The 18,655-nt window shown below is 42.1% G+C and overlaps 1 protein-coding gene across 6 annotated transcripts in view; it reads left to right on the top strand.

Annotated features, from left to right (window-relative positions):
• LOC115842406 (uncharacterized) overlaps positions 1-18,655 on the top strand; it is a 523,008-nt gene that overhangs the window by 386,696 nt on the left and 117,657 nt on the right. For all 6 annotated transcript variants that reach the window (XM_060292695.1, XM_060292693.1, XM_070044714.1 and 3 more), the window contains one exon: positions 16,836-16,885. In XM_060292695.1, the coding sequence (XP_060148678.1) occupies positions 16,836-16,885 (50 nt within the window). The remainder of the gene's footprint in view (positions 1-16,835; positions 16,886-18,655) is intronic.

Below are 18,655 nucleotides of genomic sequence, written 5' to 3' on the forward strand. Positions count from 1 at the left end.
GGCTTCATGAAGCACATTATGTATCCAAGGAAAATGCAGCTCTCTATAAAGTATCTGGTATATTTCCAATCTGCCTTATTTTGGGGAAAAATCACTTAGATTGACATTTATGAAGTTTCCAATGATGCAATTGTGTCATTCAAATCGTTTCTAAACATTACACAGCAGTAACAATTTATGGCCTAGTAATTTAGGTAATGTCCTGCAAAATTACGGATACGTTTCACCCTCGGACATGCACTGGGCTGTGAAAATCCATGCTTTCTGCATTTGCCAGCCACAGTGAAATGCTTCGCTTACAAGATCCAGACTATACATTGAAAAAGAGAGTGGTGGGAAGGTTATTGGGAGATCCCATAACTTGTTTGGTTAGATGTAGGAGACCTCTCGAGACGATGGGGAGAAAATAGAATGACGGCCTCGAGTGAAAGGCTTGGTTCCCCTGTGTTCTTATGTTTTTTCATTTTTATTTTATATAGTTGACACAAATGTGTATCTCTAAGCTATAAAGGTATAGTTAATCGACAATACTGTGTTAGTTTCAGGTGTACAGCAAAGTGATTCGGTTATATATCTGTCCATTCTTTTCCAGATTCTTTTCACATATAGGTTATTACAGAATACAGAGTAGAGTTCCCTGTGCTGTACAGTAGGTCCTTGTTGATTACCTATATATTTTTTAACATCTTTATTGGAGAATAATTGCTTTACAATGGTGTGCTAGTTTCTGCTGTATAACAAAGTGAATCAGCTATACATATACATATATCCCCACATCTCCTCCCTCTTGCGTCTCCCTCCCACCCTCCCTATCCCACCCCTCTCGGTGGACACAAAGCACCGAGCTGATCCCCCCGTGCTATGCGGCTGCTTCCCACTAGCTATCTGTTTTACATTTGGTAGTGTATATATGTCCATGCCACTCTCTCACTTCGTCCCAGTTTAACCTTCCCCCTCCCCATGTCCTCAACTCCATTCTCAACATCTGCGTCTTTACTCCTGTCCTGCCCCTAGGTTCTTCAAAACCAGTTTTCTTTTTTTTTTAGATTACATATATATGTGTTAGCATACAGTATCTGTTTTTCTCTTTCTTACTTACTTCACTCTGTATGACATTCTAGGTCCATCCACCTCACTACAAATAACTCAATTTCATTTCTTTTTATGGCTGAGTAGTATTCCATTGTATGTATGTGCCACATCTTCTTTATCCATTCATCTGTCGATGGACACTTAAGTTGCTTCCATGTCCTGGCTATTGTAAATAGAGCTACAATGAACATTGTGGTACATGACTGTTCTTGAATTATGGTTTTCTCAGGGTATATGCCCAGTAGTGGGATTGCTGGGTTATATGGTAGTTCTCTTTTTAGTTTTTTTAAGGAACCTCCATAGTGGCTGTATCAATTTATATTCCCACCAACAGTGCAAGAGAGTTCCCTTTTCTCCACACCCTCTCCAGCATTTCTTGTTTGTAGGTTTTTTGATGATGGCCATTCTGACCGGTGTGAAGGAGGTGATACCTCATTGTAGTTTTGATTTGCATTTCTCTAATGATTAATGATGTTGAGCAATCTTTCATGTGTTTGTTGGCAGTCTGTGTATCTTCTTTGGAGAAATGTCTATTTAGGTCTTCTGCCCATTTTTGGATTGGGTTGTTTGTCTTTTTGATGTTGAGCTGCATGAGCTGCTTGTAAGTTTGAGAGATTAATCATTTGTCAGTTGCTTTGTTTGCAAGTATTTTCTCCCATTCTGAGGGTTGTCTTTTCGTCTTGTTTATGGTCTCCTTTGCTGTGCAAAAGCTTTTGAGTTTAATTAGGTCCCATTTGTTTATTTTTGTTTTTATTTCCATTACTCTGGGAGATGGATTGGAAAAGATGTTGCTGCGATTTATGTCAGAGAGTGTTCTGCCTATGTTTTCCTCTAAGAGTTTGACAGACCTTACATTTAGGGCTTTAATCCACTTTGTGTTTATATTTTCTATTTCTTCCTGGTTCAGTCTCGGAAGGTTGTGCTCTGCTAAGAATTTGTCCATTTCTTCCAGGTTGTCCATTTTATTGGCATAGAGTTGCTTGTAGTAATCTCTCATGATCCTTTGTATTTCTGCAGTGTCAGTTGTTACTTCTCCTTTTTCATTTCTAATTCTGTTGATTTGAGTCTTCTCCCTTTTTCATAGATGAGTCTGGCTAACGGTTTATCAATTTTGTTTATCTTCTCAAAGAACCAGCTTTTAGTTTTATTGATCTTTGCTATTGTTTCCTTCATTTCTTTTTCATTTATTTCTGATCTGATCTTTACGATTTCTTTCCTTCTGCTAACTTGGGGTTTTTTGTTCTTCTTTCTCTCATTGCTTTAGGTGTAAGATTAGGTTGTTTATTTCAGATGTTTCTTGTTCCTTGAGGTAGGATTGTATTGCTATAAACTTCCCTCTTAGAACTGCTTTGGCTGCATCCTGTAGGTTTTGGGTCATTGTGTTTTCAAAGTCATTTGTTTCTAGATATTTTTTGATTTCCTCTTTGATTTCTTCACTGACCTTTTCGTTGTTTAGTAGCATGTTGTTTAGCCTCCATGTGTTTGTATTTTTTACAGTTTTTTTCCTGTAATTGATATCTAGTCTCATAGTGTTGTGGTCAGAAAAGATACTTGATATGATTTCAGTTTTCTTAAATTTACCAAGGCTTGGTTTGTGACCAAAGATATGATCTATCCTGGAGAATGTTCCATGAGCACTTGAGAAGAAAGTGTATTCTGTTGTTTTTGGATGGAATGTCCTATAAATATCAATTAAGTCCATCTTGTTTAATGTGTCATTTAAAGCTTGTGTTTCCTTACTTACTTTCAGTTTGGATGTTCTGTCCATTGGTGAAATTGGGGTGTTAACGTCCCCTACTATGATTGTGTTACTGTTGATTTCCCTTTTTATGGCTGTTAGTATTTGCCTTATGTATTGAGGTGCTCCTATGTTGGGTGCATAAATATTTACAATTGTTATATCTTCTTCTTGGATCGATCCCTTGATCATTATGTAATGTCCTTCTTTGTCTCTTGTAATAGTCTTTATTTTAAAGTCTATTTTGTCTGATACGAGAATTGCTACTCCAGCTTTCTTTTGATTTCCGTTTGCATGGAGTATCTTTTTCCATCCCCTCACTTTCAGTCTGTATGTGTCCCTAGGTCTGAAGGTGGGTCTCTTATAGACAGCATATATACAGGTCTTGTTTTTGTATCCATTCAGCCAGACTGTGTCATTTGGTTGGAGCATTTAATCTATTTACATTTAAGGTAATTATTGATATGTATGTTCCTATTACCATTTTCTTAATTGTTTTGGTTTTGTTATTGTAGGTCTTTTCCTTCTCTTGCGTTTCCTGCCTAGAGAAGTTCCTTTAGCATTTGTTGTAAAGCTGGTTTTGTGGTGCTGAATTCTCTTAACTTTTGCTTGTCTGTAAAGTTTTTAATTTCTCTGTTGAATCTGAATGAGATCCTTGCTGGGTACAGTATTCTTGGTTGTAGGTTTTTCCCTTTCATCACTTTAAATATGTCCTGCTACTCCCTTCTGGCTTGCAGAGTTTCTACTGAAAGATCAGCTGTTAACCTTATGGGGATTCCCTTGTATGTTATTTGTTGCTTTTCCCTTGCTGCTTTTAATATTTTTTCTTTGTATTTAATTTTTGATAGTTTGATTACTATGTGTCTTCACGTGTTTCTCCTTGGATTTATCCTGTATGGGACTCTCTGTGCTTTCTGGACTTCATTATTTCCTTTCCCACATTCGGGAAGTTTTCAACTATAATCTCTTCAAATATTTTCTCAGACCCTTTCTTTTTCTCGTCTGCTTCTGGGACCCCTATAATTTGAATGTTGGTGTGTTTAATGTTGTCCCAGAGTTCTCTGAGACTGTCCCCAATTCTTTTCATTCTTTTTTCTTCATTCTGCTCTGTGGTAGTTATTTCCACTATTTTATCTTCCAGGTCACTTATCCGTTCTTTTGCCTCAGTTATTCTGCTATTGATTCCTTGTAGAGAATTTTTAATTTCATTTATTGTGTTCTCCATCATTGTTTGTTTGCTCTTTAGTTCTTCTAGGTCCTTGTTAAATGTTTCTTGCATTTTGTCTATTCTATTTCCAAGATTTTGGCTCATCTTGACTATCATTATTCTGAATTCTTTTTCAGGTAGACTGCCTATTTCCTCTTCATTTGTTTGGTCTGATGGGTTTTTTAGTTTGCTCTTTCATCTGCTGCATATTTCTCTGTCTTTTCATTTTGCTTAACTCACTGTGTTTGGGGTCTCCTCTTCACAGGCTGCAGGTTCGTAGTTCCCATTGTTTTTGGTGTCTGCCCCCAGTGAGTAAGGTTGGTTCAGTGGCTTGTGTAGGCTTTGTGGTGGAGGGGACTGGTACCTGTGTTCTGTTGTGTGGGGCTGGATCTTGTCTTTCTGGTGGGCAGGGCTGCGTCAGGTGGTGTGTTTTGGGGTGTCTGTTAACTTAGCATGATTTTAGGCAGCCTCTCTGCTAATGGGTGGAGTTGTGTTCCTGTCTTGCTAGCTGTTTGGCATGGGGCCTCCAGCACTGGAGCTTGCCGGCAGTTGGGTGGAGCTGGGTCTTAGCGTTGAGACGGAGCTCTCTGGGAGAGTTCTCGGTGATTGATATTACGAGGGGCTGGGAGGTCTCTGGTTGTCCAGTGTCCTGAACTCGGCTCTCCCACCTCAGAGGCTCAGACCTGACACCCGGCCAGAGCACCAAGACACTGTCAGCCACATGGCGAGGTACATGGGGAGTTTCTTGCCTTTTGGGAAGTCTGAGGTCTTCTGCCAGTGTTCAGTAGGTGTTCTGTAGGAGTTGTTCCACATGTAGATGTATTTGTGGGGAGGAAGGTGATCTCCACGTCTTACTCCTCTGCCACCTTGAAGGTTCCCCCCTCTGATTATCCATTTTATATAGAGTAGCGTGTATATGTTCATCCCAGTGTCCCCTACGTGTTCTCGAATCTCAGAGAGATCCCTGCAGCCATCCTCCTTCTGACACTTAGAGGTCCGTGAGCACCCACTGGGTTGGTGTCTCCACCGTGGTCTGAAGCCCAGAGGGCAGCATGCTGTTCACTGCCCTGAGGAGAGGTGGTTGTACTTGCATGAGCTGAAGTATGCTTTCAGTTCCTAAGCTGCTCAGCTCTACTTTGAAAATACACTCTCAATCTGACCTTTTTTATCATCTCCATACTTCACATCTTCCCTTCGTTGGCTACCAAAGGGGCTCCCTTGCTGGCCCCTGATTCTGTCCCAGCCCCGTTTATTCTTCACACAGCATTCAGAGCTGCTTCTCAGGGCACTCACTGATTTAAGATGAAGCCACAGCGTCACTCTTCCACTCAAAGCCTGCCAGTGGCACCCTGACGCCCCCAGAACCAAAGGCAAGTCTTTGCCGTGGCCGCTGAGGCTCTAGGTGATGGGCCCAGGCCTCCGCATCACCTCCAGCTTCATCTCCTAGGATGCGCATCCTTGCTCACTCAGTGCCACTCCGTGCTACCCCCCTGCTGTTTCTTAGGTTAGCCCAGCTCACTGCTGCCCTGAGACTTCCCTGTCGTGCCCCTCTACCCAGAGTGCTCTCTCCAGATTCCCACTTTTTAAAATATTTTAATTTTATTGGAGTACAGTTGATTTACAATGTTGTGTCAGATTCCCACCTGACTTGCCCCTTCACTTGCCTCAGGTCTGGGCTCAAATGTCATTTCATCAGCATGACATTCTCTGACTACATTCTATAAACAGACTGTCCTCTGCTAAGTTTCCTGTCCCCCATATACTCCATAATCTCCCTCGTAGGTCCTTCTCACGACGCATGCATGCACGTGTGTGTGTGTCTGTGTCTGTCTGTCTGTGTGTATGTTGTTTGCTGCTGATAGCCTGTGAGCTTGGAGAGGCCCACTCGGGACACAGAGTCCAATACATATTTTTGAATGAATGAATACAGGATTGGGTTAATGTATAGAACGCAGGACACAAGGAGGTTCTAAGGGTCTGAATTAACAAGGGCCTCCACCCTGGTGGGTGGTGGATGCAATGGAGGTGGTTGAGTTTTTCTGACTAGAGACCCACAGGAATTTCTAGGACGTATTTGCAGTTCCCTAACTTCTCATGTGGTACGTTAAATAAGTAAAATAAGGTTTAGGTAGAGTTCTTAACCTCTATTTCAGATGTCCCCAGGTGTTCAGGAAATTAATGAATATGACACTTAGGGACAAACATTCTTTGAAAGAAAAGACTGCATTAATGAAAGATTAAGTTGCTGCATTTAAAACATGGCAGCCTGAAAAAAATAACTTGCATCGATGATTCTAAGACACACCTGCCCACACACACAGAGTAACGGGCTTCACTGTGTCCCCCTAAAATGCATACGTTTAAGTCCTAACTTCCAGTATCTCAGAATGCAACTGTATTTGGAGAGATGCCCTTTAAATAGGTAATTCAGGTAAAGTGACTTCATTAGGGTGGGCCCTAATCAGTATGACTAGTGTCCTTATAAGGAGCAATTCAGCCACAGAGAAAGACACCAGGGATGCGTGCTTACAGACCACGTGAGGACACAGCAAGAAAGCCTACCCCCCCCAACATAATGGGGTAACGCACATGGCTGGCATTCTTGCCCTGCTGTGCCTGCCTCTGAGCTCATAATAACTCAGTGAGGCTGGCATTATCATTGGCCCTTTTTGTATGAGGAACCAGGTGTAGGTCTGCCCACGGTCCCAGAGATGCTGGGAAGGAACCCGGCTTCAACTCCACAGCATTTGGTCTTGACAGCCACGCCATTGCCTCCTGACGTTATGTGAGTTAAAAAACAGAAACAAAAAAAGGTCACAGGTTTTGGACCCAGACGGACACGTGTTCAAATCTTGGCTCTGCCTCTGATGCACATTTTGAGTGGCAGTCGCCTCTTCTGACGTGCCTGCGTGCGGGAAACATTCCGTACCGCCTGCTTCTTTTAATATCGAATTACTTTTGTTAAAATATTATGAGACGACGTCTCTATATGCCAGGAGATTTATTGAGTATACTTATTCAAAATCATTTGGAACCAAAAACCACTGACCAAAGGGAATTTTCCAGTGATGCAGTTGCATTTTGCATCATTAGTTTTATGCTTTAAATTAGTCAAACTTGAATCATGTTAGAATATGAGCCTTTAGATCAGCCTGTGAAGCTTTCCATAAATGTCATCATATGCCAAAGAGTGGCAAAAAGATATATATATATGTTAAAGAGAATATTGGCCTATCTCCTTGAAACTTATAACTGCTCCTATGAATTTATTCCAGTCAAAATTACCTATCTTTGCAAATTCAGCACATGATCTCTTGTATGTTAGCAAAGGATCGTTTTCTTTTCAGAGATAATTATAAGATGTATTAGAAATGAAATGAGAGCTGTGAAGGGTCAGGTACAGTATAATTCTATTGGGTAACATTTCTTTTAAGATACCACTATATAATATTATCAGGGTAATCATTTTTATAAAAGAAGAATTGCTTCTTTTTTTTTTTTTTTTTTTGGAGGGGGTACGCGGGCCTCTTACTGTTGTGGCCTCTCCCATTGCGGAGCACAGGCTCCAGACGCGCAGGCGCAGCGGCCATGGCTCCCGGGCCTAGCTGCTCTGCGGCATGTGGGATCCTCCCGGACCGGGGCACGAACCCGTGTCCTCTGCATCGGCAGGCGGACTCCCAACCACTGCGCCACCAGGGAAGCCTTAGTTTCCTTTTTATGCTTCCAATCATTGCTATGCTTTTTAGTAGCCTCAGGGTTCCTTTTTTCTAAGTAAAGTGAGGAAAATGTATTTCTCCATTGTTTACTAAAATGTGTAATATGTGAAAATGTGTATGTGAATGGAATTCTGGGGGGAAAAAATGAACCAGATTTTTGGTTCCTTTCTAAAAATTGCCTTTATAATTGTTTTTTTGTTAAAATGGAACATTTTATAACATTCTAGGTGAAGGAAGATCAGAGTTTTAGAAATCATCATCATGTTTTAGGCATAACATACATAAACTGTACAAATCTTTAAGTGTGGAGTTCAGTGATATTTTATGTATGGTTATACTTAGGTTACCAATACTCCGGTCAAAACAGAAATATTTCCAGGACCCGGCAGTTTCCCTCATGGTCCTTCTCGATCGGTATCATCCTCTTACCTAGAAGTTGCTGTCACTCTCACATCTACTATTGTGGGTTAGTTTAGCCTTGCTTAACCTGTAGATGGATGGGGTCAGGCAGGATGAGCTCGTTTCCAGCTTCATCTGCTCATGACTACGTCTGGGAGATCCATTCATGGTGTTGCATGCAGCGGTGTTTTGTTCTGTTTTTATTATTACTTGGTGATAGTCTTTTGTAAGAATGAAGTGTCATTTCTTTTATCCACTGTTTGGGTCGATCTAGTTTGGAGCTCACGTGCATAAGCCCGCGATGAACACTCTTGTACTTTTGTTGGACAAGCATATTCTGTTGTCTTAGGTCCACCCCTAGGAATGAACTATGTGGGTATTTGTGGGGTAGGTACATGATTGGCTTTAGTGGACACTGTCAAACAGCTCTCCAGGGAGGTTGTCCTATGCACACTCCCACAAGCTGTATAGTTAATTAGCTTCACAGCCGTAGCAATACTTGAGGTGGCCAATCTGTTTACAGTTTCATCCATTCTAGTCGCTGGGTAGAGGTACGCATTCTGACTTTCATGTATATTTTCCTGGTGAGTAATGATCTTGAGTAACTTTTCCTATGCTCATTGACTGTTTAGAAATCCTCTTTTATAGTGTCTGTTCAAGTCTTTTGAAAATGTTCCATTCAGTTGTCTTTTTTGTATGAATTTGGAGGCGTTCTTTATATATTCTGTATTCTGGATACTGGTCCAGTGTTATCATTTAACTCTCTTACTGATGTCTGCTGATGAACCAAAGTTCTTAATTTTAATGAAAAACAATTCATCAGTTTTTTTTTCTTTTGTGCCTAGTGATTTTTGTGTGCAGTTTAGAAATTATTGTATACCTCAAGTTCATAAACATTTTTCTGTTTCTTTTCTACAAGTTGTACTATTTACATTTTACAGATGGTCTGTAATTTATTTCATATTTATTTGAGGTAGTGATAAAGATTCCTGTTTTATTAATTAATAAACTATTAAAATAAAAAGATAAAATTAGTAAGATAAAAATAAATTAATAAAAATATTAATATCCAGTTGAACCAAAATGACTTCATTGACAGTCCTTTCCTCTAATGAATTGATATGACACTTTTTCATAAATAAGTTGACTGTTTCAGTGAGTGTTCTAGATTCTAGACTGTTTGTCTCTTGTGCTACTATCTTGGTTTCTGTAGCTTCTTTTGTATGTCTTGATATCTGGTAAATTACACCACTGACATTTGGTCTACTTCAAGATTAACCTGGGCTAATGTAGGTCCTTTGATTTTCTCCCAACTGCCACAAAACTTGAGTGAAGTATTGATAGGGATTGCATTGAACCTATAAATCAAGCTGGGAAGAATGGGTGCCTTAAAAATATCAGGTGCTCCAATCTAGAAACATGATAGGTTTCTCTATTTAGGTCTTCTTTAAATTCTCTCAGCATTTTGTGTTGCTTCCCGTGTAAAAGATTTCACATAATTAGACTTATTTCTTGGTATTTGGTGTATTTGATGATGCTGTCAATTATATGTGTGTGTTTCTCTTTCTTTCTTTCCTTGCATTTAAGTTTCAAATTCCTTGTTGTCTGTATCACTTTCAGGTTTTCCTAAATCATGAAAAAAAGCATTTGACGGTCAACTTTGGTCAAGCCAATAATAATTGCAGTAATGTTCAAACGCTTCCTTCACTGTACCTTTATCAAGATATACAGACAGCATCCTCAGTCCCTCTTCCTTGCATCTCACTTGTTTTTCAAAGTAAATGAGTGAATGTTTATGATGACGGTCCCGCAATGAATCTTCTGTTGTATCTCTTACCAGTTCATGTCCACACTATTGTTGGATCAGCCATTATTAAGCATAGCTCTAATCACAGCATTTTCTTATCAGATCTCCATAGTGTTCTAATATTTTCAGTTGTGCCATTTCCAGCCTTATCTCTGTTTCATCCTCTTGTGTTTCAGACACCAAATCAAACCATCCACCTTTCCACACCTTAGATGAGAAGATGTGACCTTTGTTCATGCTGCTTTACGCTTACGGAATCTCCATCCCTATTTGTCCCTTCTGTATCCCTCCCTCAAGAAACATGTAGATCACAATTGGGTTTAAAATAAGATGCCTTATGAGCCCTCAACTGAGTATAATTAAGGGCTTCTTTGAAATCACGTAGTACACATTTTTCACTGTTCCCCATGCACTAACTCATCTGAGGAGATATTTTCCCCAAAACCGCTTCTGACACTGTCCAGTCCACCTTTGTGTCCCTAACAGTATTCAGTGTCGTCTTTGGCTTGTGGTCAACAGTTAATAAATACACGTTGACTTAAATTTAATTGTAATCAGTGCAAAGAGGAGTCCATCATGCACGATGCAGTCTTTTCTGTGTGAGTTTTGCAAGCCACGGGTTCCTGAGCAAACCTTTTGAAGTACTGGCAAAAAAATAGGCAAAACTCCATTCTGCTGTGGCTAGAGTATCGTTAAAGAATTCTGAACCTTCAGTTTTTTTAAAGCATGTAATTTATGTGCATGATAAAACAGCCCCTTTGTTTCACAAGTCAACATTCTTAATGCAGCCTGTCAGAATGCATTCTCAGTAAATTGCTTTGATGAACATGCCAGCCCAGTTAGTTTCTTTTAAGGGGAAGAGAAGAAAGGGGGGGGGGAAAAACTTTTGCAGCAGAAAAAAAAGAAAGTAAATAGAACAGGTCTAGACTGTACCGCATAGTTTTACATCCAAGATTGCAAATAATATCGTTTCACACTCTCATGAGCCAGGATTCTGCCTCAAAATTTGCAATTCAAAAGCTCTGTTTTCGTTTTATAACAGATATGTGGTTCCGATTTCAGCTTCTGCCTCACGTACCCACCCACGAGCAGGTCCCAAGCATGCGTGGACTTGATATAATTTTAAACGTGCTCCTAGGAAAGCAGTTGTCAGCTTGGCAACCTGAGTTCTGGTCCTTGGAGGTGCTCTGCAAACTGTGTCCTGGCGATGCCCAGGACAGGATCTCGCCCCTAGGAGTCCAGGGACACGATACTGGTTCGTTTTTAACTGACCTTTCTGTATGCAGGACCTGGTATAGCTAAGAGAACCTAGTAAAACTTCCTGTATATATTCACCTAGAAAATTTAAAACAAAATTCTTGGTTTCCCTCCCCTACCAAGGCTGCTGGCGTTTTCTGTAAAAAAAAAAAAAAAAAACATATTGAAAATAGAGTAGCAGAGAGATCCATTTGCTGTTTCTGTCTTAAGCGGCGCTTTGGATAAATGGAGACTTAGCCTAACACATGTTAATTCACACAAAAGAGAGCCAGATTGTCTCATTATCAATCTTTATAAGTACGTCGATTGTGTGTGTGTGTACAGATGTTCACATACATACATTGGGGGAAGATAAGTTGCCGCCTCACTTTGGCGCTAACCAACTACAGAAAGGCTATTGCTTCTTTCAGTTAGCTCCAGTCTCTGCACTAAACGTGGTCAGTCTTAGAGGGAGAGTCTCCGTATTGGAACTCTCCGTAGTTCAGTTGAGTCTTAACTAGTGTTTCCTTGGGCAGAAAGATGAAAATAAGGTTTATTAAAGAAAGCTCTGAAATTCTTGTAATACACAATGTCAGAGGAACAGTGACGAGAGATCATCAGTGAAGATTGTATTGTGTGTGCACAGTGTGTCACCATGTTTGTGTGTTGGTTTTTCTGCGTTACGTGGCTGTCACTGTCAACCTGACACTTTTTTCCTCCAGGCTTCACGGGGGTCAACAATGCCCTTCCCGTAAAGCAGCTGTCAGAATGTCCTCGCCCTGGTCTGAAAGACATGGCCCAGGACTCCTTTCAAAAGCTTGGAAAGTGGGAGCAGATTTTGGCACCCGATTCGGTACGCATCAGTAGGAGACGTGTCGGGGAGAGAGGAATGGCCTGGGATGCAGGCGGGTGGAAGGAGTGGGAGGCCGTGGCCCCCAGGTGCTTCTAGAAGCCCCCAGGTAGCAGAGCACACAGGCCCACCCCTCCCACGGCGGTGCTTTGATCGCTTTGGAGTTGTCTTTCATGCCGCCCCAGTTTCTCCAGGAGAAATGCACCCACCTCCACGGGAGACCCAAGGGAAATAGAGCAATATAGTCTAGCGGTCAAGACTCACACAGGTTGCTCAGACCCGCTGTCTCCTTTCTCTGCCACTGCTCCTCCCTGTGAATGGACCGTTCACCAGCCCGGTCAGTTCCCTGGGGCAGCCTTTCCGTTCTCCAAGGCCGCAAAGCTCCTTCCACTTCCTCGGCCCCCGTGCCACACCCAGGCCCACGGATTCCTTACCGCGCAGGATAAGCGTGTGGTAAGGCCCCTCTTTCAATCCCAGGCCCCCTATCCCGAGATGCTCCCCCTCTCACCTGAGGCCGTACAAGCATTTCCAAGTCTGTCCTCGCTTGACAATTCCCCCTTTTCTCGAAAGCTGTTCTGTGAATGTTTGCGGACTGATTCTCGGTCCTGGAGGTAGAGAGGGCCAGGAAACAGGATGCAGTGTGGTGTAGGAACTTGCTCGAACTGGTTGAATCTCAGCTGTCTCTCTGGAAGGTGGATTTTTTTCTTTTTCAGGAGAATCTTGCTTTTCTCAGCGTGAATATAAAATATGTGGTGGCTGGAGATGTTTGGTTATCAAGGCTTTGATCTGTCTTGGTCCAGCTCTGTGTGTCCCCGCGTGAGCAGCTATTTCCAAAGGTGGAGACCTGAGATGGGCATCCTGGACCGTAAGGGCCTGGCCTGGACCGTATGCAGTTATTTAAGACTGAACGACCCGTCTCTTTACACTCAGGAAAGCGTGTTTATGTCACGCCAGAGTCCCAAAAGGCGGGGGCCCGTCTCTGTTGTTCTGCATTGTGGTTACAGGATCCAGTGCTGGAAATGAGCTTTTCGCTCTGATCTTGGGCACATTACTCCTTGTATGAATGGATGGATATCCGTGAAGAGATGAGCAAACTGTGGTCTTCTGATGAAATTATTCTGGTGGGACCAGAAGCAAGGGCAGCCCCACTGCCGCCCCCCGCATTGTGTGGTGGGAGGTACTTCTCCTAGGACAGAGGGATTTCCCATCCCCAGCTGACCCTGAGAGATGCACATACAGCGGCCGAGATTAGAAGCAAGAGGAGAATCATTGGGCCCCCTTGAGCGGAGGACTCCTTCCCTTTTTTGGCTTCATGGAATTCGGTCCTGGGGACGGAGACAGTTGCAAGGGTGACGTTTGCCGGATCCTGACAGGGTACTGCCTTCCGGTTGCTACTCTGATAAAGGAACGTCAGCTGGGCCAGTCCGTTCCGCACACCCAGACTAACTTAACCTGCAGAAAGGTGAGGTTTCGGCACTGGCCCTCTAATCCCTTGCTCCGAGCCCCATACAGATTGACTCCCATCCCTCTGTTGTTGGTGTCATTTCCAGCTTGTTACTTAAGCCTCTTTGGTCACGCGAGGCCCATCCTTCCTACTTAGATGCAAGCCCCTGAGGGACAGAATCAGGGTTTATTCTGCACAGGCCACATGCCTGCTGAAGATAGACCTTGCCCCAGGACGCATGCGTTACTTTCATTTTGTTTTCTTCATTGAGGTTAAGTAGTTTGCTTGCAGTGGGCCCCTCATTCAAGAAATTGAGAAAACCTGAGACCTGCATCTATATTCATTTCACAACCAATGTGTGAACATGTGGACGGGTAGCTCCCTGTTCCTCATTCCTTTTTATTTTATTTTTTTGTCTTTTTTTTTTTTTACTGGTGTATAGTTGCTTTACAATGTTGTGTTAGTTTCCGCTGTATAATGAAGTGAATCAGCTACATGGATACATATAGCCCCTCCTTCTTGGACCTCCCTCCCCCCTCCCCCATCCCATCCATCTAGGTCACCACAGAGCACCAAACTGAGCTCCCTGTGCTTTATAGCAGGTTCCCCCTAGCTGTCTGTTTTACATGTGGTAGTGTATATATGTCAATCTTGATCTCCCAATTCGTCCCACCCTCCCCTTACCCCACCCACGTCCACATGTCCATTCCCTACGTCTGCATCTCTGTTCCTGGCCTGCAGATAGGTTCATCTGTGCCGTTTTTCTAGATTCCACGTGCACGTGTTGATATACAGTGTTTGTTTTTCTCTTTCTGCCTTACTTCACTCTGTATGACAGGCTCTAGGTCCATCCACCTCCCTACAACTGACTCACTTTTGTTCCTTTTTATGGCTGAGTAGTATTCCATGGTATACATGTACCACATCTTCTTTATCCATTCATCTGCCGATGGACATTTAGGTCCCTGTTCCTCATTTCTGAATACGCATGTGTAATAGGCACACAGCTTGGCTTAGACCTGACCTTCCATCTAAATGGTTATTTGACATTTCAGTTCTAAGGAGCTTGTTAGGGGCATGGTAATTCTGGACATGGTGCTCCAACAGAGCTTTCTCATAATTCCTTCCACCAGGTTCAGGGGGCACCAGGAAGGGTGTGGTTCCAGTTAGGGAAGGCGTCTGTGGACTGTCTGCCATTTCCGACACCTGGCGTGAGTTGAGGCAGCCTCCGTACCTTTGTCGCCGTCACGGTCAAGTGGGGCTAACATTTATCTTCTTCGAGTTATGCCCTCTTAACATGCTTTGCCTACTCACCTGTAGTTAGTATTTGCAACGTGCCTTAAGTTCCTCAGATTCCTGCCCGAAGCAAAGTGTGGCAGAGGACAGAGCTTGGAGAGCTTTGCAAATTTGCAGCTTGGGAACACTTCAAAGCCTGGTAATGATAGCACATGTCTAAGGTGATTGGGAAGTGTCTCTGTGTTTCCCTTACATCCCTTTGCTGGGGATTTGGTGTATATGTCATGACTCCATTAAGTTTCCAGGGGTCTCAGATCCTTAAAATTAAAAGGATTGAATAAGATTATTTTTAATATTGCTGCCGTTCGTGGATGCCTGGTTTATTTGGGAACAGTGAAAAATCCTTAACCTTATCTGCACTGGAGTATAAAGCATTCGTTCTTATCAGATAACATACAGTTCTCCTTCTGAACCCCATGGTTTCACGAAATAAGCTGAATTTTCCTTCCTTGACAGAATATTTGAAAACAACCTCTGACCTTAGCAAATGCAATATGGCCAGCATTTGGCTCGGCTATAGAACTGAGACCTGAAGATAAATGATTTTCATTGTTCCATTTAAAAATATTATTTTCCCAGGTGTTTAAACGTAAGCAGTACTATTATGTAATTAAACACAGGTTCGTGAACATTTTCGTATCTTGGATTGTCTGCCGCCTTACAGGATGAGTCATGTCAGATTAGCTATGGTCTGAAGTAAATACGCATAATAAACGATGCATTATTTTGTAGACTTGTATCGAATGTCCCAAGTAGTTTTAGTTACTAATACAACAAACATATTTATCCCATGGAGCAATTTCTCTGTTAGACCCTGGCAAGTGAATTGCTGGGAAGTTTCCGGGCACTCCAGGGGGCTGTGCGCACCATGATTTCATTTCAGCGCGGTTTTGTTTGCTGCTCCAAAACATTACAATCAAAAACCAAGTATACAGGAAACAAGATTCGGACAGTGTTTGTATTCTTGTGTGAATAATGTTAGACACCAAAAGATGCCTGTGAAAGTGGATTACAGACAATCCTGTATATAGTTTTTATAGATACACACACACATGTGTAGGTATATAATTTTATTTACATATATATTTTGTTTATAACATACATAATCACATACATGTTATATATATGATGATATATGAGCTCATCTATATACATATAATATTATAGTAAAATAGACAAAACAGAAGACCAGCGATTATTGAAAGCCAGCTCTATTTCCATCTCCACCACCTTGCCGAAAGATCAGTAAGCCCAGTGTCTGTAACTGACATCAGTGCATTGGCAAAGGTCAAATCTTCTATCATCCTGCGTTCCTCGCTACAGGCTCAGTTCTCAGATTCCAGGCCACATCACGTGCACTGAACGCAATGATGAAATGTTTTCTCAAGTGCGGTTTAGTCTGTCACATCCTCTCACTTCCAGTATGAGTTAGCGTGGACCAAAAGGAAGAGAGATTAATAGAAAGCAGGTTCTCAGGGTTCCAAACCAACGTCAGGACTTTGTATAAAGCTAGAGAAAGAAGCTTTCTAACAGTGATGGTTAAAATTCCGACCTCCAAATATGAATATCTCAAAAAGCAAATGAAAGCTTCAACGACTTGAATCATTTCAGTTCCTAGAAAGGCTGAAATGGCCATTGAGAACTGATTGTTCCAGTTCGGCTGGGGCTGAATTACCATTTGACATTATAAATTATTCTTCAGGAAGGTAGTTGTAATTCGGTTGCCTAGCAATTTGGTTTTTTAATATAGTCACTTCGTCTTGAAGTTACAGAATGGTGTCCGTGAGAACAGCTGAGAATAAACTTTGACTAGTGACCGAGATAGGAATGAATGATCTTCTATCAATGTTTTCATTTTGTCCCTAAGCCCCATAACATTCTACATTTTAGGAGGTTATTCATCGTATGTTGCGTCAGTCCGCAGAGTATATGCAAGGGCTGCGGTATTCTGAATGGTAATACCATGTTATTGTCTTAGTCGGTTCAGGCTGTACAATAGAATACTGTACTCTGGGTGTCTTATAAACAACAGACATTTCTTTTCTCACAGTTCTGGAAGCTGGAAGTCCAGGATCAAGGTGCCAGCAGATTCGGTGTCCGGTGAGTACGCGCTTCCTGGTTCATAGATGGTCGTCTTCTTACTGTGTCCTCACATGGTAGAAGGTATGAGGGGGCTCTCTGGGGTGTCTTTTATGGGCACTAATCCCATCATGAGGGTGACACCCTCATGACCTCATCACCTCCCGAAGGACCTAACAGCATCACATGGGGGTTAGGATGTCAACATACAAATGGAGGGTGGGTGGAGACACATTTAGTCAGTAACTGTTACATGTGGTGCTTTCAAAAAAAGGTCCCTCATCATTATCATTATCATTCTGGCACACATAGCCTGTGAGGTAGGGTTGCCTATGGGTTGTTGATATAAACACGAATATTACCAACTGGGAAAATGAGGGAGAGTGTAAATTGGGTTCATCCTCCCACCAGGTACAGTTCAATAGTGTTTCAAGGCTGGGGAAGAAAAAGGAAGGCACAACACTCTGAGATAAAAAATTCTCGCTCCTCCCTTTTGGCGTTTCACATTAGAAACAACACAATGGGAATATGTTCATTATAAAAAAGTATGTATGTCCCAATGTAAGAAGCTAAATGATGAGGGTCATTGGTATCTCAAAATAATGGATACATAGGTAGCTCTCCAAAAAGGGATGAAAAAAATATGTGGTTGATTATCTGGAAAAACGTTGCATAAATTCTTCCCTCAACATGAAAAGGGAAGGGCTGTTTCAAACAGTTAGTGTTCATTAATTCGCTTTTCCCTTTTACAATGAATTTTTTTAAGTTATTTATTTTATTTATTTATTTTTGGCTGCGTTGGGTCTTCGTTGCTGCACACGGGCTTTCTCTAGTTGCGGCGAGCAGCGGCTACTCTTCAGTGTGGTGCACAGGCTTCTCATTGCGATGGCTTCTCTTGTTGTGGAGCACAGGCTCTAGGAACGAGGGCCCAGTAGTTGTGGCTCGCGGGCTGTAGAGCGCAGGCTCAGTAGTTGTGGCGCACCGGCTTAGTTGCTCCACGGCATGTGGGCTCTTCCCGTGTCCCCTGCGTTGGCAGGCGGATTCTTCACCACTGTGCCACCAGGGAAGTCCTACAATGAATATTTGTTAACTATCTACCGTGTGCCAAGGATTGGGTTAAACATTGGGGAAAAATAGTGAACAAAACAGATTTCCAAACAAACTTCCTATTTCCTCCCTCATGCAATGTGTATTCTCTTGGTACATGTTAAGCAGGCGATTTTTAAAATGTAAGTTACGTATCTGTTACCTGACATGAGGGAGTAACTCGTGTAGACTCGGGGATCGGTGAGTCATTTTTCCTCAGAGCGACACTTGAACTGAGGTCAGAAGGAGGTAAGTGAAGATTTCTGTGTCAAGACCAGGTCACCTAAGCCAGTTCCTTAATCACACAGATGTAGGCAGTGAAGCTCTGAGGTGGCCGAACTCAGTGACGTTACCCTGGGGACTGAGGTCTCAGTTTTCCAGCTCCATTTCCAGCTGAGTTTCTTCCCATCACATCATGTTTTCTCTTCCAACCTACTTAATGCAGGAGAAACAGTTTAAAATGTTTTATTAGATTTTAATTTCTTTGTCTTAAGCTTTGCCGTTTTCATTGGCTTTTCTTCTGTGTAGATTTAATTCATGTGTGTTTATCACTTGATTGAATTATTTTAATCCAAGTCCGTTAACCAAATCCTTTAAAAATGGAAAAAGAACCCACTCTCTACCATTTTCTATGACTAACTGCTATCCTGTTAAAATAGCAAAGGAAAATGTGTATCATCGAAGAAAAATCACAGCTCAGAATGA

Source organism: Globicephala melas, chromosome X (genome assembly GCF_963455315.2).
Source record: "Globicephala melas chromosome X, mGloMel1.2, whole genome shotgun sequence".
NCBI classification, from domain to species: Eukaryota; Metazoa; Chordata; class Mammalia; order Artiodactyla; family Delphinidae; genus Globicephala; species Globicephala melas.